Source organism: Rhinolophus sinicus, linkage group LG01, assembly GCF_036562045.2.
Source record: "Rhinolophus sinicus isolate RSC01 linkage group LG01, ASM3656204v1, whole genome shotgun sequence".
NCBI classification, from domain to species: Eukaryota; Metazoa; Chordata; class Mammalia; order Chiroptera; family Rhinolophidae; genus Rhinolophus; species Rhinolophus sinicus.
Window position 1 is genome coordinate 149,451,011 of NC_133751.1, and position 25,412 is coordinate 149,476,422.

The following is a 25,412-nucleotide window of genomic DNA, read 5'->3' on the forward strand; positions in this document are numbered from 1 at the left end:
TCTATCCTTGTTGGACAAAATTAATTGTAATAATTCTGCTAGAGATTATTACAAAAAAGAAAGTGAATATATACAGGTCTGTTTCTTTGTCATTTTAAGCATATATAAGTCTTGAGTTTCTCAACACAAAAATAATTTTGTTTCCTAGGCAGCAAATTCTTATGCATTATATATATATATTATATATATATATAATTATATATATATCATATGTATGTATATTTATTTCACAGAAATAGAAGTACTATAGGAAACAACTTTAATAATAAAAGAAAATATGTTGTATCTCCCATAACATTGAGAATGTTTTCCACAGAGATTTTCTTCCTGCATTCATTTTTAAAAATCATGTTACACACACCTCAAAATGCCAGATCAAGAAAGTGCTTTTGTGATGCCAATATTAAATTAACCTATTGAGTTTATAAGCCAAGAATTCCTGCAATTGATTATATAGGAATATCTTGTTTCACTCTTCATACTTTTCACAGTATGTCAATCTTAACTTATGTCCTAATGAATAAAGTCATGTGTCTATAATTTTAAAACAGATCAACTGAAACAGAGTCAATTGGAGACTGGGTTTCGCCATGAAAGAAACATGGGCTAAGGAGTCAGACAGATCGGTCTCAAGGTCTATGCTCAGCCACTGTTAACAAGTGATTTAACCTTTTTTTAAAAAATTAATATAGACAGTAATTTCTACTTTATCATTTATTATGAAAATGATTCTGTTAGATCAAGGAAAAGAAACTTGAGGAGAAACAAATCGTAAATTTTCATGAAGTTGCTGCTTAAAGAGGCGTTGAATATTAGAGTTTTATTAAATAATATGTTTAGTTAACTTTTATATAGGTGTTATTTCCTCCAGAGAAAACATCAAAACTAGCTATTAAACAAATTAGAAAATGCTGGTTATTTCTGTTTAAAAAAAAAAAAAAAAGCAGTTATTCATATCAAACTCTATTGGAATGAAGGAAAATGATACTCATCCCGTTAAAAGACAGGATTTTCTGTAATAATTTTGTAAACAACACAAAAAAGAACAGCTTTGCTTTCAATGATAGTAAGTACCTAAGACCAGTCCATAAGCCTTGGAAAAAAACTGCCTCATTTTTACAATCACAACTTGAATATTTTACTAAGGCAGAAATATTAATTAGAATCTGAGAAATTTCATTTTTAACATCCTCCGGATCTTAAATACTTTAAAATATTTTTAAACCATTTAGAAACCAAAAACATTGAAGTTAAAAAAATTAAAATGAAAACCTCTTGGTTGAAAAGGCCTTTTTAAATCTATTTCAATGTAAAGTATGCCCTCTGCTGGAAAATGCTATTATAACAATTAGTTGATCAGTGCATTGTTTTTCAACCTAAGAGCTAAACTTCATTAGGGAAGACACAAATGAGCTCTTACTTCTATTCCTGTAGGTAGTGTCCCTCCTATCTTTAGCCTCGATCCATTTCTTAGCCCATAGACTGTTTCTCCTTTTTTACCCCTTGACTCGGGCTGCCATACATTTTCCTTGTAGTACAGCAGAAAGCAGGCCAGGGGCCCCTGCATGTATTGAGGAAGAAGGGCACCCACAGAACTGCTTCTCCTGAGAGGCAGCGCTTATGTGGTCCGCAAATAGTCTAATTTCATTTGTCATGGTTACCATAAGTTTATTCTAGTTCTGACTTCGTGATACAGTTTAGTTACCTCTTTCGTGATTCCTACCTTCTCTCTAGTTGCATAATCCCCACAGCCTAGAATGTTAAAGACGACCCTTAAAACTTCCAACACATGTGCGCATAAGGACACACACTCAAACATGGCATGGGCTTCTTAAGGGTACCTGCTTTCTTACTATTAATAATACAATTTCCTTTTCTTTTGAAATAACCTTCTTTTGAGAGGAAATAGATGACTTTTATTTTCAGCTCCATGTATATGGATGTGTGCGTGCGCACGCACACACGCTCACATTTTGGTCTGTCAGATTTTTCTCTCCGTGCCAGGGAACATGTGTTCCCACAGAATGGAGAGAAGCCACCTCCACCCACCTTGCATATTCTCTCCTGGATCCAAGCTTCTAGGAAATGAGTTTCCCAAAGAGAGAGAGAGAGAAAAAAAAAACACCTCTCCTAGAACCACAGGCCCACATAACTGGCTGTCCATGGAGCTCCTTGCTCCGGTTTATAGAATTTATATTGCTGAAATGTTTCAGTCGGAATTAAATTTGAATTGCGTGTAAGGATGTTGGCTTAAATTGTATCTCTGTGCTCTTTAGCCTTCAGAGTTGGGTCACAAATAGAAAGATGGTTATTAAAGTACAGGGCTGTAGGGATAACCATACCCACTAGAATGACCGATTTATTTGCTGTCAGTCAGTAATAGAGGCAAAAATTTCTAGAGCAGACTCAGTTTTGACTGGTAAGCCAGAAGACCCCACATGAAGTCAGTCTTGGCAGTAACAAGGTTTAGGGGTGGCAAGATAGAAGAAGATAAATTGGAAACTTCTTTGGTAAGCACCCTTCGGGAAGAGCTGTAGAAATCAAGTGGACTTTAGCAGACATGAGGAAAGTACGTTGAGAGATACATTTTAGAGAATCCTGGTAAATGTTCAAAACTCAGCTCTTTGGGGGGAAAAAGCCACAATTTAAAAGTATGTGCTCATCTCCATGATGTAAATATTCCCACCATGGCTGATTTCAAGCCACCAGTGTGGTGCCACTGTGTGGAGTTAGGAAGCCGTGCACCTTGAGTTCCTGCAAGCCAGTGTGAGCCAGTTCTCGCACCCTAAGAATACATTCCTCTAATCAAGGGCTTTCCTACAAACATCATTTGAGATGATAACATGTGCATCATGCTACTATTTTGTAATTGTCCAAATGCTGAATGATAAACTTTTAAGAGTACTTTTGGCATTAGGAAAAGCATTTGTAAAAATCCTAGCGAAATCCATTAATTCTCAACGATCTTCGAAGTCTTAGCCGCCACCACCCTCCTCCATAAATGCTCCCCTCTAATCACCTGTTCTCCTACAGACATGTTTATAGAATTTTGCTGTGTTTATTACAGCTGGATTTTGATATGTTTATCCTCGATAATAAATATCACATTACATACCTGGATTGATTTTTGTAGACTTTATTTTTTATAGCAGTTTGATTTTCAGAGCAAAATTGAGTGGGAGGTGCAGAGATTACCCACATACTTCCTGCCTCCCCCATTATTCGCATCCTCCCCCCTAAACACATTTTGAACTTGCCTAGATCTGTGCTTTTGCTCATGATGTGTGTGCAACCTGACATGCTTCCTGCCACTTCTGTTTACAAATTGAACACAGGACTTTGAAGCCTCAGACAAAATGTCTCATATTCCCCTACTGGTAAGCTTTCTCTCTTTTCCTTTTTCTCACAAGTATTCTCTCCTCATCCTGTAATACTTTCTCTTTTGCTATAGATAGATGACTGCTTCACTTTGGGGGTATAACTTGCTTTCGTGCACTGGATTATAACCAGTGAGGGCGAGGAGAATGCCTCAGTGCGTGATTCCTGAACAGCCTGCTCCTTATCGCCACGACTCTAGCTAGCTTCTAGTCCTCGTTCACACACCAAAACAGGGAAGGTGAGGTCTAACAATCAAACTAAATTTAAAATCATCCTCTGTGGTAAAATTTGCGAAAGACCACAAAAGGAAACCTTTAAGATTGTAGCCATAAAAGGGATGTTAGAAAAATAAATCCAGCATGTATAAGCTGCACACAAGCGAGAGTTCTTTCTGTCAAAATATCTGTCTTCATTCCTGAGAGATGACGGGTGAATCCTCCTAGAACTATTGTAAGTCATATAACTGACCTAGATGGCTCATGGTAGGTTTCAAATAAAATGTAACCTTTCTTAATCTTTCACAAACACCAATGTCAGCATTAGCAGCATCTCTGTCTCTCTCAGCTCAAGTTCATATCTGCCTTTTGGATTACCTCAGTGTAACTTCTAGTTCCCAATAATTAATGTAAGTAAATTTAGAAAAAAAAAATATAGCAGTAAAAGAGAGCTATCTTAATTCAAACCAATCCTGTAATAGTATAGGTGATTTTGACATAATATTATTGTACCCTTTCTATCATTTATCTGTTCCACCAAGATCTCAAGTGCTATATGGTATTTATTTCTAGAGAGTCTAAAAATTTCTAAATTTCTAGAGGTTAGTGCTATAGAACATTATTCTGGTCCTCAAGTGCAAGGATAAATTTTATGGCATTTTAACAGAAAATAGTATAGACCAAATCTAAGATTGGACTTTGGTCTATAAAAGGCAAAACAAAACAACAACAAAAAAAGTGCTATAACAGATTGGGCCAGGGAGAAGGAGGCTGTTTTATAAAGGTCAATTTTTAAACCCCTCCTACAGAACATGATCTATGCAAAATATATCCACAATATATTCCAAAGCATAATGTCACCGGATAAACCTAAGGAGTAGAACATATGGGAGAATATGAAAAAGAAGGTATTAAAGTCTGAAAACAAGCAGGTTGGTAAGCTCATTAGCTGGGGTGGAATTTTAAAATCTTCACGTGAACGAATATATAAATCAAAATATACACATGCATTCATAGTCATGCGCATTGTATATTCATACACAGCACACACTACACTGTTACATTATACAGGAACAGTGAAATTTCTCTCTTCATAAATGTAAAAGCGCCCTCTGCTGGCCAATATGAGGTATTTCGATTTTCTAGTTTGACAACAGGGAAATACAACATAGGATAGTAAATTTGAGGGATTTTTCTGCGGAACTCTGCATTAAAGTAAGTTGATTCCAAACAAAATAAATTTAATTTAGTTCTGAATCTCATTTACTTTACTTTTGTTCTATTATAGAGCATTAATTCTTACAATAATATAATAAAAATGTCGATATAAAATACTCACCTGTGACAAAGCAGCAGTAGCAGACAACTAAAATTGATTGTACAACCAATTTTACTATAAACTTATAGAATTAAAATAATCCAGATAATTATGTATTTTCTATAATTAAAATATTTTTAATAGAATAAGATGAATGTGGGCTTTGTGTCCCTCTAATGTTTTTTAGGGAATTGTGGTCAAGAGAAACACTGCAGTTTTCCAATATTTTCTTGTTATAAGATGACCAGCGACTTCAGAAAGCAGAATTATAACACACAGTATTAATAGTCTGAGAACTATTCAAGTATCCTTCAGAAATTATTTAATTTAGAAAAAGACAAAATAAAAAAAACTTGTTGGTATATCTTAACTATCAACTACTTTCTTAGTGGGAAACAGTTGGAAGGAGGGAGAAATGCCAACCCCCTGATGTGGAGATATGATGAAATCACCCTCCAGAACTATCCACTGGGGAATTCTGATATATCACCACTAGGATGAAGGAGAGATGTGATTAAAACAGGTTTCAGGGTGGGTCACAGTTATTAATGGCAGTCTGCCTCACCCACCAGGTGTATTATGGGCTAAAAGAGGCTAAAAAACAATATATGAAGAATCTTTGCATTAAGAATTTAAATAATTGACATTTGTAGGCATCAAGACAACTATACACTGAAAAAATATTTTAGAAACTGGCTTAGAAATAAAAAGTAGAGAAGTATTCATTTGAAATTGGAAATAATTCAAGTCAATTTTTTTCGTTCTGTATACTCACATCAGCAGCAGCGTCTATGCCCTAACGCAAAGGCACTACATTTTCATAAATAAGTTACCCTTTGTGACTGCTCTGGAAAGAGCCAGAATGGATTGGACTAATTTGCTCCCAAATTCACATCGCAAGTATCTTACAGACTAGAAGATTGTCAAAGTCTGTGTATGGAATGGAGTCCTCAGATGACTGCAGAGCTTACTGTACTCTCACATGTTCTCAGACTTTTATGTATCTTAACAGTCTGTACTTTTCTTCGTAGCACTGAATGCATTACTAGTGCATAGCACTTACTATGCAGCTATGCCGTGACTACTCTTTGGCTGACATACCCATCAGCTGAAAGCACCAGGGGGTCAGAAGCCATTGCTGTTATCCTCCCACTGTAATTACATGCCTGGTACATGATAAATATTTGTTAAATTGAAAGAAGTGAAGGGAAGAGAGGGAGGAAGGGAACCCAAGAGGAAAAACAACAACACTTTCTGTTCCTTAAGGCCATCATTAAGATCCGGATTTTTTTCACAAGATCCAGCTTTAAGTTTTATATTAAATAGTAAGAAAATAGACTTTTTAAAAAGTTTTGCTTTTAATGTTGTCCACTTTGAGACTCAGAATCCTCCATAGATAGATAAAATGCAGTGTGATAAGATCCATTAGTCTGGCAATCTTGGATGAAAAACCCCTATTTGAGATGCAGGACCATTTCCAGCCTCTATCCTGTCCAGTTTTTTTCCAGTATGGATTTAGAAAATAACCGGTAACCCACAGAGATGTTATAGTCTACCAAGGAAATCTATTAAAAGGTGAAAACCCCACAGTCAGACAGTGGATTTTGGCATTCCTATAGAATCACGATTTCTGAAGGAAAGCGCATTTGCTCAAATTAAAAAAAAAATAAAAATCAATTCTTCTAGAATTCAGAGTTAAAAGCATTGTTATTCTACAAATTAAAACTAGCTACTTAAATTGAGGTCCAGGACCGTCAGGAGCAGCATTGCCTGGGAGCATGTGAGAAAGGCAGAATCTCAGGCCCCACCCAGGACCCACTGAATCAGAAAGTGCATTTCAATAAGACTCTCTCCTCCAATTGATTCATTAAAGCCTCAGAAGCATTGCATGAAAAAACAAATGCCATAAACAAACCTAAACAGCAGGCAAGCTATAAAAAATATTGGTACTAGTCAAGATAAAGGATTGTTTTAGATAGTTCATATTAAGTGAGCAAGATTAAAAATAACTTAATAGAAAAAGATAGGTAATTAACAAAAACAACAATGAAAAGGAATTAACTAGTAAAAATGTTTTTCAATGGGATTCAAGAAATTCAAGTTGAAATAATAAAATACCTAGTTGGAAAGTTTGAAAATATTACCCACTCTTGTAGAAACCACTTCAGGACAATAGGCACTCTATATTTTTGGAAGACATGTAAATTAGTACAAGTTCTTGGAGTGAAACTTGACGTTACTTATCAAGTGTCTTAAGATTATAGAAATCATTTGATCCAGAAATTCCAATTATGTAATATGTTTATAAGACTTAAACTGAGACATAAATACAGAGTTATTGTGGCATTATTCGTGTTGAAGAAACTTGGAAACATCCTAGATGTTCAACAATTGGTTAATCAATTACAATACATCCAGTGGATGGAACTATTATTCAATCTTTAAAAACCATTCTATAGAACATCTAATAAACACAAGAGAAATGTCACAATGTATAGACATCCAGGTGTGTAAAGAGACGGAAAGGATACACACCCAATTGTTGAGAGTAATATATTGTAGTAGTATGGGTGACTTTTTCTGTATGTTTCTATGTTTTCAAATTGCTACAATACAGCCATATTATTTTTCTGAGTAGAAAATAGTAAGCTTTGCAGTGGTATGCTGGAGTCAGCTTATACTGGCTCAAGAGCCAATTGTTAAATGTTCAGGACTTTTCCGAGCCATATGTTAAGCACAGACATTTAAAAAAAAAAGAAATTCCATAAACTTAGAGTTACATAAATTATATTAAAACAAAGGTAATGGATATTTAACACCCATCATTTCCTGATCATTTTGCTAGATTTTATTATTATCTATGACGTTGAGGTTATTTATGTCCATTGCCCCTATATGGTGGAAATGATTATAATGTTGTGCTAATGTACATCTCTTCCCAACTTTGTGTCCAGCAACATTGTGTTGGAGGCTTGATGTCAGCCTTCGTGGAAGCATTTACACCAGGGAGATTGGTATATGTTACAAATCAGTGCCTTTTTCTTTTCCAGAGAGCCACTTGTTAAGCATTTGTCAGCACACCACAAACTTTAGTATTTTTTGAGAAAATAGAATGTGGCCCTTTCGGGAAAAGAGGGGAGGAGAGAGGATTATATTATAAGCAAATTAGGGAGAGGAACATAATTAAATTAGTTCGATTCCTCCAGGGCTGTTTCATATAAAAAAAGTGGACATGGTGGTATCTCGTCCTCACGTGAAGTAGTTACTGCAATTCAAGTCAACACTAGCTGAGTACCTGTTGGTCTTCCTTTCCACAAGGTTTTTAGTGCTTTGCCTTGGTCTTAGTCTCTACAATCCAGACATCCCAGTATGTAAAACAGGGGAAAAGGTACTGGCTTTACTTAATTATCAGAGCCAATTACAAACAAGCTAATGGCTGATCGTGCACCACTTAACAACTGGGAGACATTCTGAGAAATGCGTCCTTAGGTGATTTTGTTGTGTGACATCATAGAGCGCACTTACACAAATCTAGATGGTGTAGCCTACCACACACCTAGGCTAGGTGGTGCAGCCTATTGCTTCTAGGCCACAAAGCTATACAGCATGTTACTATACAAAACAACATGAAATTAAATCAAGCACAAGAGAAAATAACGCAATCAAGAGATGCAGTAAACACTAGATATATGTGGCTGCTGCCAGGGTAACACAACATACTGTTTTACAGTAAACTTTTTTTTTTATAAGTACAAGTATATACTCTAAAACAATGATAAAAAAGTATAGTATAGTTGTTTATTATCATTATAAAATAGTATGCACTGTCCATAACTGTATGTAGTATACTTTTATATGACTGGCAGCCCTTTGTTTACACCAGTATCACCACAAACACGAGTCATGCATTGCATTACCACCTCACAACAGCTATGGTATCACGAGGCGATAGGAATTTGTCAGCTCCTTTATAATATTATGGGACCACCATCATATGAGAGGTCTGTCATCGACTGAAACGTCCCTAATGCACTGCACGACTGCAATGTATTTGAAAGTGCTTTGGAAGCCATGAAATGTAGGGCATGCTTATGATATTTATTGAATTACAAAGACTACAGATATCTTATAAAGTAAAATTAGAACCAAATGTGTTAACATTCATAACCTATTAAGAGTGCATTAGTTTTGAAATTATTTTTAGCCACCAAAAGAAATTATTTAAACATAATCTCTTTTAAAGAAGTATTATTTTAATACAAATGCTTACAAAACCCCAAAGCCCAAATTTTCTCCCCCTGCTTAACAGACCTTGATGTCACCCATGTACCAACTGATTTTTTTGGAAGTAGTAGTGTATGTAAAGTATATAGGTGTTCCAAGTACCTGAAACTATAGAAGAATCCACAAAAGATGATTCCAGGGAATTATTCTCCATGTCCAAGCCCTGTTTCTCTGGACTTGCCTGATCTGTGGCTAAAGGAAGTGGCTCTTTAACTTCAGGACCATCTTCTTGGGATAAATTCTCAGTTTCTATGAATAAAAGTATTAGGACATTAAAAAAATAGTGCAATGCAAGTTTTTATACAGTATACATAACTATTATTGTTATTTTGAAAATGAAATGGGGACACCTAATGGAGATTTACCTGAATATACTTCAATACGTTGAAATTCTAAATATAATGTAAATTATATTGCAATGAAGCTTTCACAAACTGTAAATAGCTGTTATTGTTACTCTGAATGCCAAGTGGGGAATCCCTAGTAGAGATTTGCCCAAAAGTACTTCAATACGTTGACATTTTGAAAGGCTTAGAACATGTTTTTTTGTTCCGACACAGTATTTTTACTTTTAGTATGGACATAGTAATTCTTTGTAATGATTAAATTTTATAAAAAGACAATATAATAAATATTATGCTAATTACAAGAAAAGTGTGATGATTTCCTATCTGACCATTACCTTTAGGAAGTAAGCCACTTATTCAGTGATACAAAGTCACATTTAAGGCTGAATTAATGAAAATGCAAATTTGGTGGTAGTTTTTCTTTAGCTTGTGCTGTTGCCATTTTGTTCCCGCGCAGTGCGTTTTTACACGAGATGTACATATGCTTTAATGTCAGCATAAACTCATGTATTCTGAATTTCTGGAGTTTTTTAAAAAATATTCAATGAAATATTCTATATCCTTCCTTTCTTCTTTCCTCCATTTCTTCTGTCTGGCCTTTCTTCCTTCAACAAACATATTGAGTGTTAAGGGACAATGTGGTTACAAAATAAAGCAAGAGTCTCTGTTCTTCTGAAGCTAAAATCTATAAGAAAAGACTGATGCCATAAAGAAAAAAATTTAAAGTATCATTTTGGATTAGCCCATTTTATATAATAAGAGGAAAATGTATCGTGTGTATGAAGAATTTCCTGAAGAAAATTGTTGTGATTTTGGAGTTTGCTTTAGCCAGACAACTTGACAGTGTTTGCAGCTACATATTAAACATGGTTGGAGTTTCAAATCATAATGGTCAACTTGTTTTGTGCTTACCATATAAGCATTTCACATATGTTAAATTATTTAATCCTCAAAATAAACCGTATAAATAAGTACTATTATTATCCCCATTTAACAGAGAAGTAAACTGAGGTACAGAGAGGGCAAGTACCTGGCCAAAGTCACACATCCAGGGAAGTGAAGGAGCAAAGATTCAATAAGCATGAGGATCCTGAGTCTAGGCTCCCATATCTGTCAGGTGGGGACACGGTAACAAAATGCCAGAGATTGAGTGGCTTGAGCAACAGAATTTTATTTCCTCACAGTCTGGGGACTGGAAGTCCAAGATCAATGTGCCAGCAGGGTTGATGTCTGGTAAGAGCTCTTTCCTTAGGTTGTGGAAGGCTACATTCTCACTGTGTCCTCATGGTACAGGGAGGGAAAAACGGAGGGGGGGAGAGAGAGAGAATCTCTTCCTTTTCTGATAAGGCTGCACTCCTGACCTCATTTAACCTTAATTATCTACTCAAGATCCTATATCTAGATTCAGACACACTGGAGCTTAGAGCTTTAGCATATAGATTTTGGGGTGACACAATCCATAGCAGCTCTTACCAGAAGAATAATCACAGCTAACTTTCTGGTCAAGGCCTGCCAGAAAAATGATTCGATTCCCATAATAAGATGTACAGTTCAGTAAACGATGTTTAAATCCCTGACTCCTCTGGTTGAATTTTCTGAGGAAATGAAAAGTAAGCCCTACTTATTTGGAATGAGTTGTTCAGGAGCAACTTAACTGCAGGTAGGGGTGGGGTGTGGGGAGTAGAAGCATCCTGAGACCCAGAGAGAGATTAGCATTTGCCATCCGACTTTCAAAAGACATTTAGAGATCCATTTCTCTTCTGCTCCTTGCCCTAGTAAGAGCCACATAACTGAGTCAACATCCATCATCACCCACTTTGGTCAAAAGAGGGAGAAACCCCCGCTGTGAGAGGACCCTGCCACGGGACAGGGAGGGAGAAAGGGGAGATGGAGAACTAGTGCCAGTATTTTTCTTTTCACAAAGCCCTTCCCACTTTTATAAAGTGGTTGGCCTTGGCCAGCCATGATATGTGCGTGGGCTGAGAGAATCTGGACAAACTAGTCCCTAAGCCACTCGGCAACAGACACATAAAGACCTAATCATAATACAAAGCTATAGCACATAATAAGGAAAGGAAAGAAGGTATGTAAATACTAGGTGTACACAATGAGATGTATTATAACACAGATATTACATGAGATTTACTATATATACTCTCCATAGGTTGCTATTGTTTCAAGAATTACAATTTGAAAAAATCATGTTAAACTTCTAACAAGGCACCTTCTATAGAAATTAAAAGCAAGAAATATTGCCGGACATGTTGTCTATGGCAGGAGAATCTAGATGTCACTTTGAAGCACATCTTCTAGACCCTTTCCTAAATAACTACGCCACTGTACACAACTGTAACATGGACACTGTGTTTCCCGCAAAATAAGACCTAGCTGGACAATAAGCTCTAATGTGTCTTTTGGAGCAAAAATCAATATAAGACCCGGTCTTATTTTACTATAACATAAGATGAAGTCTTAATATAATATAATATAATATAATATATACCAGGTCTTATATTAATTTTTGCTCCAAAAGATGCATTAGAGCTGATTGTCTAGCTAGGTCTTATTTTCAGGGAAACAGGGTAGGTATCCTCTAATTTGGGGGATGGGGCTATAAGAAGGTCTTTTGTGATTTGAAAGGCTGCCCTTTGATACACTAAGACCAAAATTTCCCAAGGAACAAAAAAATTCTATAGTGATTCCCTTTTGAAGTTCATGTCCTAGAATGCTTGTTATAAATCCAAGTGTTCCCAGGAAGTCTTGTAAAGGAATTCCTCATGAGAGGGGTGGTCTGGACTGGGGTCCAGCTCATCCTTGATGTGTGTAGGAAACATCTAAAGGTCCCATCATTGTATGTAGCTGCAGCTGGAAGTACCTTCAGGTTTAGCAAACTGGCCTTAGAGTTATGCTGTGGAAACAATGACTGGGCTACAATGTATAACTGCACAAAACCATAATCTTGATGCAACCACTGGGGCCCCTCCAGAGAACTGAAGCAAAATAAAGATGCTTCTGACTGAGGAGGACTTTAGATACAGTAAAGCTTTGCTGTGGAAATAGAAGCAATGACAGTAGAAACCCTGGAATGCTTGTAGACAGATCGTGGAATTCCTGTCTAGATTTTGAAAGTTGGATTGGCCAAATTTGACTGAATAAGCACCACACATACACACACAGACACACACATGTAATGCTTAAATAATTCCGGAGAGAAGGGATAGCTGCAATGCCTCTTGAGATTTCACTTTATGGCAGTCTAGAACATATGACACTGCACAGAATTGGTCTTGGGGTGAAAAAGAAAGACCCCGCCCAAACATCTTTAGAGCTTCTTATACCTCGCAGTAAAAATATTTGCCTCTCTCTCTCTCTCTCTCTTTCTCTCTCTCTCTCTTTCTCTACAAGTATATGTGTACATATGTGTATTTGGTGTGTGTGTGTGTGTGTGTGTGTGTATTTCAAATTACTGGGCAAAATAAATTTATTTTATAAGTAACATAAAACATAACATGCTATCAATAATTTAATAACTATCTGTTTTTATTTTGAATAACTTAACTTAGAAAATTGTTTACTGTGTACTTTATTCCATTAGAAAGTGTGGTAGGGTTTTGTATATTTCCTTTAAGACGATATCCCCAGCACCTAGACCAGGGTCTGGTGCATCTTTAGCATTCATTCAATGTTAGTTGAGTGACTGAATGAATAATAGTGATGTAAGCTTGAAATGATTTTAATTAATTTTAATCATTTATTACCAATTAACTTTCAATTTGTCTTACACATGATATTTTTGAAAAAAATATGATACGTACTCTAAAAAGAAAAATAAGATAGCAGTTTAAATTAGCTTTACAAATAATATATGTGAAACAGCTAGAAAATGTTATTTTATTATTATAACTGAATAAATTTAAATACTCACATGAAATGATATTGAAATATTTTGGCTATTATGGACCTTTTATCAAATATTTACTAAATTCCTTTAAATGTATATAAATTTCCAGGAGACTGTGCAGCAGAGTTATAATAATAACCATTAAAATATTTTCTTCCACTTTAATTGTGTCTGTTCAGTGTTGAAAATGTCTTGATAAAAATTTTAGGCAATCATCTTGCTTCCAAAATAAAATGGGTAGTGGAGAGAGTGTTGGACTGAGAGTCAGCTGCCAATTTCTCAAAATTCAGTTTGCTGAATTTTGCAGTTTTCAGTAAGTTAATCTTTTCCCAGGCAGAAGTTTCCTCATTTGTAAACAGGATAAAAGACAGGATCCCTCAAAACCCTTTCAGTTTTGAAATTTTGATTCTAAATGTCTCAGTGTTTGGCATTGTGTTCACAAGCTTCCTTAAGCTCTCCATAGCTAGGCAAAATGCACAAACTCTCCCTTCGTAGAATTAGAAATACCTGCATTGCTTTCAGAGGCACTGGTGCCTGTTAACTCTTGGGCAAGTGCATTGTTTTCCGTTTGCCTCAGAACAGTCACAAATGTAGAAAACCAGTTTTCTTTCTGCACGATCCTTCTCAGTAGCTCTCTTACACCTGCTTCATTTCCATTATTTTCTGCAGCAGAAATCTGTTTTAAGAGGAAAATAGCATTAAAGAAGATCTAACATCAGAGATAAAAGAAAAAAAAACGAAGATCTAACATCTTCTGAATAAATTTAAAAAGGAACTAGCCTTTAGAAAACTTGAGTAATTAAGCATAAGTATGAAGACTTATTTCAAACACTAAAGACAGCAGTGCACTTGTAGTACCTCAGCCATATCCATTCTGAATAAGGGGTACAAAAGAAAGGGCCTTTAATTTCCAGCCACATTATGTCTATTTGCATCAATTTCTTTCCGTATACCTAGGGCCTGATTTTGCCTTTCAATCGTGGAATCTGTAAATGGGAAGTGGAATATTTCTTATCCAACTCAACTTTCTTCACTATTAATATTACAAAGTAATTACTACCACAGATTTATATTCTTGCATATGCAATATTTGAAATATTTATCATTACTCTAATATTTTTCTTAAATTTGTGTTTATTTAATATTATGAGACAACTTTATTTCTATATCTCTTCCTTTTTTAAAGTTAGGGGCAGAATTATTTCTATATCTATTAATTACAATCTTTAGCCCTCATTTAATTTCCCTTTTAAATTAATCTGGCAAATCTTTCTAAATGCGGATCATTTGTTTAAATTATCACAGTGCATCTCCCCAATTCTTCATACAGCAACAAACATTTGGAGGAAAGACTAATACAGGCCACATTTAGACCAGAAAAACAACTAGACAAGACATTATCAGCTTCTTGTGCCATTAGGCAAGCCACTTTACCTCTCTGGGTGTCAGTCTCTCTGAGTCTAAAAGGAGGCAACTGAAAAGAAATTTCAGGCATTCTCCTTCCTTGCTGCACAGTAGAATTACCTGGGGAGCTTTAAAGAATACAGATGTCTGGGATCTACTCCCAAACATTGTGATTTGTCTATGCTGGAAACCTAGAAAGTTTTCTTAAAAAGCATCTAATGATTCTAATCAGCAGCTCAGATACAAAATACTGACTTCAAAGGTCCTTTTCAACATTTGCTCATCTTCTCCATGTATAATTTGGATTGCTTCGCTAGATTGGTTTTTTTCCTGCAAAATGTATGTCCGCTAGATTGTTTTATTTCCTGCAAAATGTATGTGTTTTCTAGTCCCTATAAATAAACGCCAAAGCTTTTAAAGTCAGGACTTTGTTTGCATTTTTGCAACAATGTCTGGCCCAAAGTCAGTGGTGGCTATACTATTTTTATGGATGACTAGGAAAAGCATCTACCTTTACAAACATGTCACCAGCGAAAACTACTTAGTACAAAGGTGTACAGCATGATTTCTACCCAAAGGATATTTTAGTTTTATTAGCTAATAGTTAATAATACTATTATAAAGGCTTTGCGTATATTAACCCAGCAACCCTGAAGAAGGTACCAATATTAGCCCATTTTGCAATCAGAAATCCAAGGCACAGAGAAGTCCAATTACCTCCCCAAGGACACAAAGCTGGTAAATGGCCAAGGTAGAACTTGATCCCTGGTAATTGGTTTCAGTGCTACTTTCCTATACTCTAAGTATTGCTAATAATTTTTGTCTAATTTTACATTCATGTTCAGGCAAGAAGGGTTAAAATGACAACTTGAACTTAATAAATTTTAGGTGATTTCAGTCCATCTCCCCCACAGCATTTTCTAAGCAAATTCTTGCTCATTTCCTACCTTTTCTCTAACTTCATTAATCTTCTAAGGAAGATTATTTGTCTTGTCTAGTGTTTGTAACATCCTTATTATTATCTGCTAATTTAATCAGAACTAATTTGTCTAAAAATAACAAGTGAGGCACTATAATAAAAACTCTTATTAAAAACCCAAGCATACTATACCCACTAAATTTTCCTCACCTATTAATCAGTTAACTAGACTGTAAAATTAAATGTGTTGAGCTTGATTTGTCCTTATCGAATTCAGGTATGTAAGGATTGTTATGTTATTATTTCCTATAAGTATTTTTATTATTTGAATGTGGAACTACATATACTACCTGTGCAATTTTGTCAGCTTCATCAAGATTCTGAAATTTTTAAGGAATTTTCCCAGTTTGGGTGCTAGAAACTACATCAATTCCCTTTGAAGCAACCACATAATTGTTTTTTACTTAAATCTGCTCTCCTGAAAGATAGTGAAGATATTAAATTCCAATACATAAACTTAATTACTGAAATTTTCGGGAAGTATTTAGACTTGAGGCTGCAACAGGACATACGATTCCCACTCATGTTCCTCCTGCACTGAACTGTTCACTGAATATGAAATTTCAAAGGTCTATGGATACACTGTTAGCTAATTTATGGAATATAAAATAAATATGAATTTGTGGGTAATACAATTCAATGTTTTATATTCTAAATTCTTTGATTTATGTTTTTTTTTTCTTTCCAACAGAAATCAGTGGAGAAATGAATGATATTTCCAACAAGCACTGGTTTGCCAACATGATAGTATGGTTCAATAAAAATGCTTTCTCTCCCTCATAAGAACCTTAGACAGCTATTTAAATAAAACAATGATTTTATTTTAAATACAACAGAGCTCAACTCTCAGTACCAATAAATCAGGAACTAAAACTCATGTTAAAAACAAAGAATTTTAAAGAACTAGTTGATTAACAGAAAAGTTAATGTCTTACCAAATGAATATGTATTGTCATGTTAACATAACTAGTTTCCTAGTAGTATTTTTTCTGGCTAATAAAATTCTTATCTATCCTAATTTAGTAATATTTTACAATGAACTGGTAGAGAATGACTCAGGTATTCAATTTCATGTACAGGTAATTGGGCTTGGTTTCCAGCTGGACTGGTCATAGCCTTTCTGTTTCTCCTATGCAAATAAAAATTGTATGGCATCTTCCAGCCCTTGCTTTGAACTGGCGAGGGCTGAAACAGGCACCTCTCTTCTACTGTTCAGATTGATGTTAAGACTACGGAAATGTGCATGTGATCACATCTTTCCAGAGTTTGTGGCTGTCTAAGTCAATGAATGGGCCAAGATACCCAATAAACATCCTAAAACAGAAGCAAATCAGTAGAGGGGCACTCCCTAACATAGGGATCATTGTATTATGAGTCCATAAAGTGAATCTTGTACTTTTTGTTGAGGTAGCAGTATTTACAGCAGTGTCTAGCATACGCTAGACATTCTTTAACTATTGGTGTCCAAAAAGCAAATTTTGAACTCTTATGTTCACCATCCATCTATCCATTTCCCAATGCTTGACAACATAATTCATTATATCATGTGTTTGCATCTCTTATTCCAGACAACTCTTTGGAAATAAATTTAACCAATCACCTAAATGTTAATTAATAAACATTTATTAAGCACCAACTCTATACCTAGTTTTAGATAGGTTCTGGGAGCTTAAAAAAGATTGTTTCTCCTTCAAATCACAGTTTAATCTAGGGACTTTAAGAAGCAGATCTCAAATTCAACGTGGAAGATTTACCTAAATCCCTGAAACTAAATTCACAAGGAACTATAATCAAATGTATGATAATAAAACTCATCATCATCCTTCCTCATCATATCCAAATAGCTCTTTACTATTTATAAAGCTTTTATAAACATAATTTCGTGTTCACTAAAATACTATGCGAGGAGAAATTATTATTATGTTCATTCTTATGAGTAAACTTCAGATCAAGGAACTTAAATAACTTGGCCCACAGTAACAGATACAGTAAGAAACAAAGATCTTAAGTTCAGGTTTTCCCATTCCAAATTCCCATGCTTCTCGCACTGCACTTTGGCATTTAAGATAAACATTCATCAATGACATTCATATCAATATAGTTTCTTCTAAACCTAGTGCATATTTTCCATTGTTTGTCATAGCTTATTTTTGAGACTGATGATATATGTAAAATGATATGTATCACCAGTACTGTCTAGGTACGAAAATCATTCCAGAATCTCACAGACACTATTCCTCTTTATAGAGCCTCAGACACATAGCTCTTCCATCTTTCAGAGCCTTCTTTGAAATATGAATCTGGGGGATACTTTGGGTTGCACCGGCCTTAACTGCTACCAGTACACAAATGTCCCTTTACTCGAAATATTCTGTGTGTCAACTCCTTTGCATTACTGCTAGCTGCCTCCAAGCTTGCCAGAATCAAGAACTTGGATAAAATCTAGCTGGTGGAAATTCAATCCAGGCAAGACAAAAGTGATGCTGATAGGCAGAAGTATTTAGAGTAAATAAGGAGAAGTGCTGTTTTGCTGGCAATCGGGACAGCATACCCACCAAACATAAACAGCTTTGTGGTGTTACTGGACTCTGTTGCTTCTGGACTTCCTAACAGCTACTGTGGCTGGAAATGCCATCTTCCATCTCCAGCTGGCTTGAAGGCTGCATACTGTCTTCCAAATTAAGATTCTGCCACAGTGATGTACACATTTGTCATATCCAGCTGGACTACTATAATGCGTTCTAGCTGGTTCTCAATACACAAAACTACATAAACGCTACAGACAACAGTGTAAAGTAATCTACTTGTTGGGAAAACCAGCCATCAAAATCAGGTGCATGCCCAGGTCTTTGGACAAGCCTATGGCTGTCAAATCTACAAAGGAGAATTAACTTTAGTCACTAAAGACTAAGTCACATCATAGGTTGATATGAGTTCAAGGCCCAAAACTTTGTAATTTAAACCCAATAATGAATAAACAAATAAATTAAACAGGTTTCTTTGGGTGATCACTGAACACAAAACTAGATCTAGAATCATTTGTAGTGAGGATACCAACGATTCGAAAGAAAGAAAATGTCAAAATCTTTGCATGTTAGCCAAAGCCTTTGACTTTTAGTCATGGGTTTATTTGCCTACATGCCTTTCATGCTAAGATATTAGGCTTACAAACTGGAATAAGTCAGATTCAAATAAGTCACCATTTTTATACTTCACAGTATGTCCCCAATCATTGAAAAACAATAGCAATAAAACATTACATTAAGTGCAAAGTTACCTGTAAAATTCACCCTGTCAAAATGCCACCTAAAAAATCCACTACTTGATCACTAATAAGAAAATCTGCAACTAGTAGACATACCTTCCAATGAATTATCTCCAACTTTTGACTTGCAGAGAATGTTGAAAAACTTGAGAGAAAATAACATGTTATATGTAATTTCCCTATTTAGACCAAGATTAAATGGCATAATGTATAATATAGGTTGGCGATTGGCAATTTTTTTCTCTAAAGGCCAGATAATAAATATTTTAGGTTTTGTGGGCAGTGTAGTATCTGTCCAACTACTCTTGAAGTACAAAAGCAGTCCTAATATGTAAATGAATGAGCATGGCTGTGTTCCAATAAAACTTTATGAACACTGAAACTTTTTTAATCTAAAAACTCTCTTTAGCTTTTGAGCCTGCAATAACCAGCAGCAGGCTGGATTTAGTCCATGGGTCATTGTTTGCTGGCCCCTGTTCTATGGAAGTGTATTAAGTAAGACATAAAATTGCACACCATTAGACCTAACTCCATATCTCTGCCACTGTCTTCCTAGGAGGCCCTGGGGAAGTTATTCAACCTGCCTCAGTTTTCTCATCTGTAAAATGGAGTTAATGACATTAACCACCTCAATGGAGTATTTCCAGCATGAATTGTTGATACATTTTGCAAATGATACTAAGTGCACATTGTGAGTGTTCAATAAATGTTATCTATTGGCATATATTTATTATCTAGAATTAACTCCTCTTTAGTTTACTTCAGTTTGCCACTCCTCTTTTGTCATGATGCTCAGATATATCCAAATGAATATACCTGAAATTTTTATACATAAAATGTCATTTATATACAAAGCAGCTCAAATTGTTATTATTCAATGCATAAAATAGTAAAAATATCAACGTTTTTGTTTTTTGTGGATTTGACACATTTTGGAAAAAAACACGAAATCAATTAACGCGGTGAAAGGATTAGAAAAATAGATTTTTTTGTGTTTAAATTTTCAAAATTATGTTTTAGATGACTAGATATTATATTATCTTCTCAAAGAAGGAGGGAACCAGATTTACTCAAAGACATCAAAGAACGTTTGGAATGGGGCAAATGAGCGACCAGGCCCTAGGTGCAAAAATCTAACTAAAAGCCAAGTTCCATCTGAACTGACACCTACCCGATTTCGGTCTTCAACTGTCAACAGGTCCACCGCCACACATTTATCCAAGACATCTCTAACTAGAAGCTTGTCCACCAGGGTGGGCTGTAAAAGGTTCAGCAGTTGGAGACACTCATCATGCGTGTTCTCAAAGGATGGAGAGGGCAAGTCTGTGAGCTCAGGATTCATGTAGCGGGCGGCTAAAGGGCTTCCCGTTCGCTGGAGGGCCTCCACAAATACCCTCGTCCAGCCCAGGGGCCAGACCCCCTTCTCCAAGGTGCTGAGGAGCAAGTCAGCTCCGTGGATTTCCCCGTGGGTGAAGGCTGTTCTCTCAATCTTCTCCTTCTCATCTGCAGGCAGAAAGTCCAGGTAGTCCAGCACAGGCCCCACCTGGATGTACATTTTCACTCTGGCCCGAAAGCATGAGATGAGATATCGGAAACTCTTGTCTGAGGAATGCCCGTTCGACATCTTTCCTTCTCAGAAAAGGGAGAGGTTCTCCCAAGTAGATGGTCAGGTTGCTGTTCTCTGCTGACCAGGTGCGATGCATATACCCCTGTCTGCTGCCTTGGGGGTAGTAGGGTCTGCGGGGATGTACCTGACAGCAACGGGGTTGCCTTCAGGACCCCCAGCCTGCGATCGCCCCTGGCAGGTGGGCAGGTGGGCAGGGCGAGCCGGACAAGGGACTCCGAGGCAGGCAGTCGCCTGCGGACGGCGCGGCCAGGCGACTCTCTGCAGTGCTCTCCGGGGCTGGCACCAAGGAGCCGCCGCTGCGCACTCCGGTGGGAACTTTGAGCCCAGTTTTCCCCCAGTCAGTTTTTATAGTTTTCCTGACTGTTTTCTGTTTCGATTCTCCTCTTCAGGACTTTCCAAACGTAAGCCGCCGGGCGGGGGCGTGGCTCTTTCTGCGAGGAGGAGCCAGCCACCCTGTGCTCGGTGCTGGCAAGTGGGAAATAGAAACAGAAAGCGAAATCTCTCCCCCGCCAAATAAGACACCGATGCTCCAGCAACGCGCCTCCTGCGGGCATGTTGTCCTCCTTGCAGAGTTCTGCCTCAAAAATCAGACTTCTTTTGCGCAGCTGTTTTGCATCAACTCTTGTCAGCTAAAATGGGGAGAGTGTGAAAACAAGTAATTCAGGACTTCCCCGCAGGGAGGTGAAGAGAAACAGATGCCACCACCCCTTGGCTGGTGAATGCAGGCAGGTCCTGCCACCGCCAGGGTGTAAGATTGCAAGGGACAGGTGCAGAGATGAAACTAAAGAGACATTTCTATAGAGGTGTAACTGCAGAACCCCAGGATGAAGTGACCTCTTGTGGGGACAGAGTCCCAGAATGCAGTTTCCAGGCTCTCAGCCTCACGTGGAAAGGCGCTGGCTTGGGTAGTAGATGGCCATCAGCTGTAACCAGTTAGCCATTGGCCACTGATATAACCGCCATAGCTGAGGAAGCAAGCACTGATTGCAGTTAGCAAGGGGTTGGTTGGTTGTCAGAGAAGCGGATGGAAGATTGAGGCTCTTGCTTCCAGTGTCTCCAACTCAGCCGCCAGCAAGAATATGGTAGTATGACTTTCCTATCTGTGGCTCCATTGGTGTTCCTTTTTGATTTGGCTTTGACCAGAGCCTGGTGACAGATGCAGAGGGACTTGAACCACCAACTCGGTTTAGGAGGAAGCCAACATGGAAGGTTTCCTATCTCCCAGCATGTTAATTTCCCGTATTTTTTAATATACAACTTTCCTTTAATAAAACAAAACAAAATCCCCAACAACTTATTTTTGACATAGCTGCCATTCTTTTCTTGGATTCAATACAGCGAGTTTTGGCTGAAGCAGCTAGGAACTTAATTAGCAACTAATGTACCAACTTGTAGTAAACATCAACATTTGTCTATGTCATGAAGGAAAAAAAGACACCCACACTGCAAAATGGCAGCTTCATTTTAGTACAGAAGCCACATAAACATGAGTCCTTCATGTTGCTGCTCAGGCATTCTGCAGCGCTGGGTGACTATGCGTGGTAGTATATATGCTTCATAAGGAGGACCTCATGGTCCAGAATTATGCTGAGGATGGAGGGGTCATTTAGGCTATCAAAAAGATATGTTTAAGAAAAGTAATTTGTTAGCAACACACATGCAATGATTTTTGGAGAGGCCAGGAAACCTGGCTGTGCTTTGGATGGTATAAAAGAAATACAGTCTTTGTGTTTACCGGAAGTATACAAAATATCCAAGTGAGCACTTTATAGCAAGTTTATTCTCTATATGATATAGCTAAGCCTTTTTCTTCCTTAAAGGACTGTAAATTTCTTGAAGGAAGAAAATATTTACACAGTAACCACTACAGTACAAACAGTAGACTCTTGATGATTTCCCACTTGAATGGCAGTTTTAGTTGCCTTGCATCTAGCAGCTGGCTTAACCTAAAATGCAAAGTGAAATCTGCTGAAATGAGTTAAAACCTTGGCCTTATAGGTGGGCCTGATTTATACTGTTCTTTTCTGTTTCTTCATAAAGCATTAATATATCTTTACTTAATTTTGGGATTTGACCTTGTACCTAGGGAGAATATAGTCACGTTAGATATTACTACAGAAGTAGTCAAATTATTGATTTTAGTTATTGATTCTACAAAAATATGTTTTGGGGCTATTACAAGAAAGTCCCCTTCCTTCCCCATGTGCCCGCAGGCATCATTCAGTATGTTAAACCAAAGACTAACAAACAAACAAACAAAAGACATTCTGTACCCATCTTTTTGTCCTTCACTTTCAAACACTGGGGGATAAGAAGGGATTGCTGATTAAATATGGGAAAGTAATGTCATCTTCTTAACACCACGAAATTGCTGCCCTGATGAGAGTATCAAAAGTAGAAGATTACATATTTGTATTCAGATCATTTATTCATTCAGTCATTTAAAAATATTTATTAACTGGACTGTGTAGATGCCTGACCAATATGCTATACATCTGAAGCTGAAGTAGAATACATAATATTGACTGTCAACTATAATTTAAAAAAAAAAATATATATATATATATATATATATATATATATATATATATAGCCAAAAAAAGTATACACAGTTTAGAAAAGGAAAAAAACTGTACTAAAATTGTAATATTCAACATATACCGATAACAAAAGATGGATACAAGTCATGTATATACACTTTTTTACACCTTTTTTTGGCACCACTGGTATATGTATATATAGCCACCGGATGTGGAGTACAGCACAGGGAAGATAGTCAATGGTACTGTAACAGCTATATAGGATGTTAGAGGGGTAGTAGGCAGGGGTGGTGGTTATCACTTTATGAGGGATGTAAATGTCTAACTGTTACCTTGCTTGGTACACCTGGAACTAATAAAAATATTTACTAAATAACTACTATGTCACCAGCACTGCTCTAGGTACAGTTAGTAAACTAGAACAAAGTTTCTACTTTTATGCAGCTCACATTCTAATGTGAATGGGGAGACAGATAATAAATAATAATTAGAAAAATACAGTTACCAGGTGAAGATAAATACTATGAGAATAATGGTAAGATCTATTCCTAAGTATTTTATTATTTTTGATGCTATTGTAAAAGGGATCATTTTCTTTATTTTACTTTCAGGTAATTGGCTGTTAGTGTATAGAAACACTACTGATTTTTGTATGTTGATTTTGTATCCTGAAACTTTATTGTTGGTTAGATCTAACATTTGTGTGTGTGTGTGTGTGTGTGTGTGTGTGTGTGTGTGTGTGGAGTCTTTATGATTTTCTACATATAAAATCATGTCATCTGCAAATAGAGACCGCTTTACTTCTCCCTTACTAATGCTGATTCCTTTCTCTCTCTCTCTCTCTCTCTCTCTCTCTCTCTCTCTCTCTCTCCTCTCTCACCTCTCTCACCTCTATCCTTTCTCTTGCCTCACTGTTCTGGCGAGGAGTTTAGAACTATGTTAAATAGGAATTGTGAGATCCAGATAATAATGCACATTATACTTTTACTGGTTGACTTTCCAAATAGATGCCCTTTCCTAACCCTCACAATTACCATCACATAATATCCATCAACCACAATTCATATTTACTCTCATGTGGAAATCACGGCTGGATGAGGTTCAGTGATGAGGACTAAGCATAGGTGGGAATAAATGAGGGAAAACAGAAACAAACCTCTTTTTAGGAATCTGCCATATTCTTGATATGACCACTTCTGGAGAAAGGAGGTGGAGGAAACAAAAGCCAAGCCACCATCTCTTAAAATGTATCCTTTTTTCTTTGTCTATATTTTCCCTTGTAATTTAGTTTATTTTCTGCTTTTTGTTTGAATAGACATTTTCCTCTGTTAAGTTTCTCCTAATAGCTTTCATTTTCATCCTTCTCATTGTTTTCTAAACATAACTTTCTGTTTCCTTTCTCCTTTGAGTTAGGAAATCTTGCTGCCCTTTGCCTTCTTTCTAGACCTGCCTAGACTTTTTAAACCAAAAGAAATATTTCAGTCTCTATCAGTTTCAAAAGCCACCGTTTAGCATTTTCTTCTTTAACTAGTAAGACAGGGATATATTAGATAACAGATTCCCACTGTTATCCAACTTGTCATCTGAGTTTTCTACAATTAAGAAGTAGTAATAATCATAGCTGCCACTGCTTTGTTAAACCAGAACTACAATTTAATGGCCACACATTGCAGTAATGCCTTTTCCAAAGAAAATGACAATAAACTTAGTTTAGTGAGGAAATCATTCTAGAATTATTGTTGTTTCTTAATTTCTTTTCTAATTGTGTCAATAAAGAGCCTACTCTGTGTAATTGAAAGTTAGATGCCCCCTAACCTAGCAGTTAGAGCTGTGGTTAAGCACAGAGACTCTGAGCTCAGGATGGCGGATTCACATGTCAGCACTGCCTATCAATTCTGTGTGATCCTGGGGAAACCATGTCAGATTTCTCAGGTGTAAAATGAGAATGATAGCAGTATCACGTCATAAGGTTGTTTGAAGGATGGACAGTAAAACACTTAGCACCAGGCCTGGCGTATTATATTTGCCCTATAAGTATCTACCAGCATTCTTAGCAAACAATGAATAAGAGATGGTGCTAGCTCTCAAAGAATGCACACTTTAGAGAGGAAATAAGTTAGTTGTATACATAAACACTATATAGTAACCAGCCAT

The 25,412-nt window shown here is 36.6% G+C and overlaps 1 protein-coding gene across 1 annotated transcript in view; it reads right to left on the reverse strand.

Moving 5' to 3' along the window:
* The window catches only part of IFIH1 (interferon induced with helicase C domain 1), a 51,457-nt gene extending 30,275 nt beyond the window's left edge, over window positions 1-21,182 (reverse strand). Inside the window, exons 1-3 of the mRNA XM_019727302.2 lie at window positions 20,263-21,182; window positions 13,951-14,119; window positions 9,298-9,444 (exon numbers count right to left, since the gene is read on the reverse strand). Coding sequence (XP_019582861.1) covers window positions 9,298-9,444; window positions 13,951-14,119; window positions 20,263-20,715 — 769 coding nt within the window. The 5' untranslated portion in view covers window positions 20,716-21,182. The remainder of the gene's footprint in view (window positions 1-9,297; window positions 9,445-13,950; window positions 14,120-20,262) is intronic.
* Window positions 21,183-25,412: the final 4,230 nt, after the last annotated feature.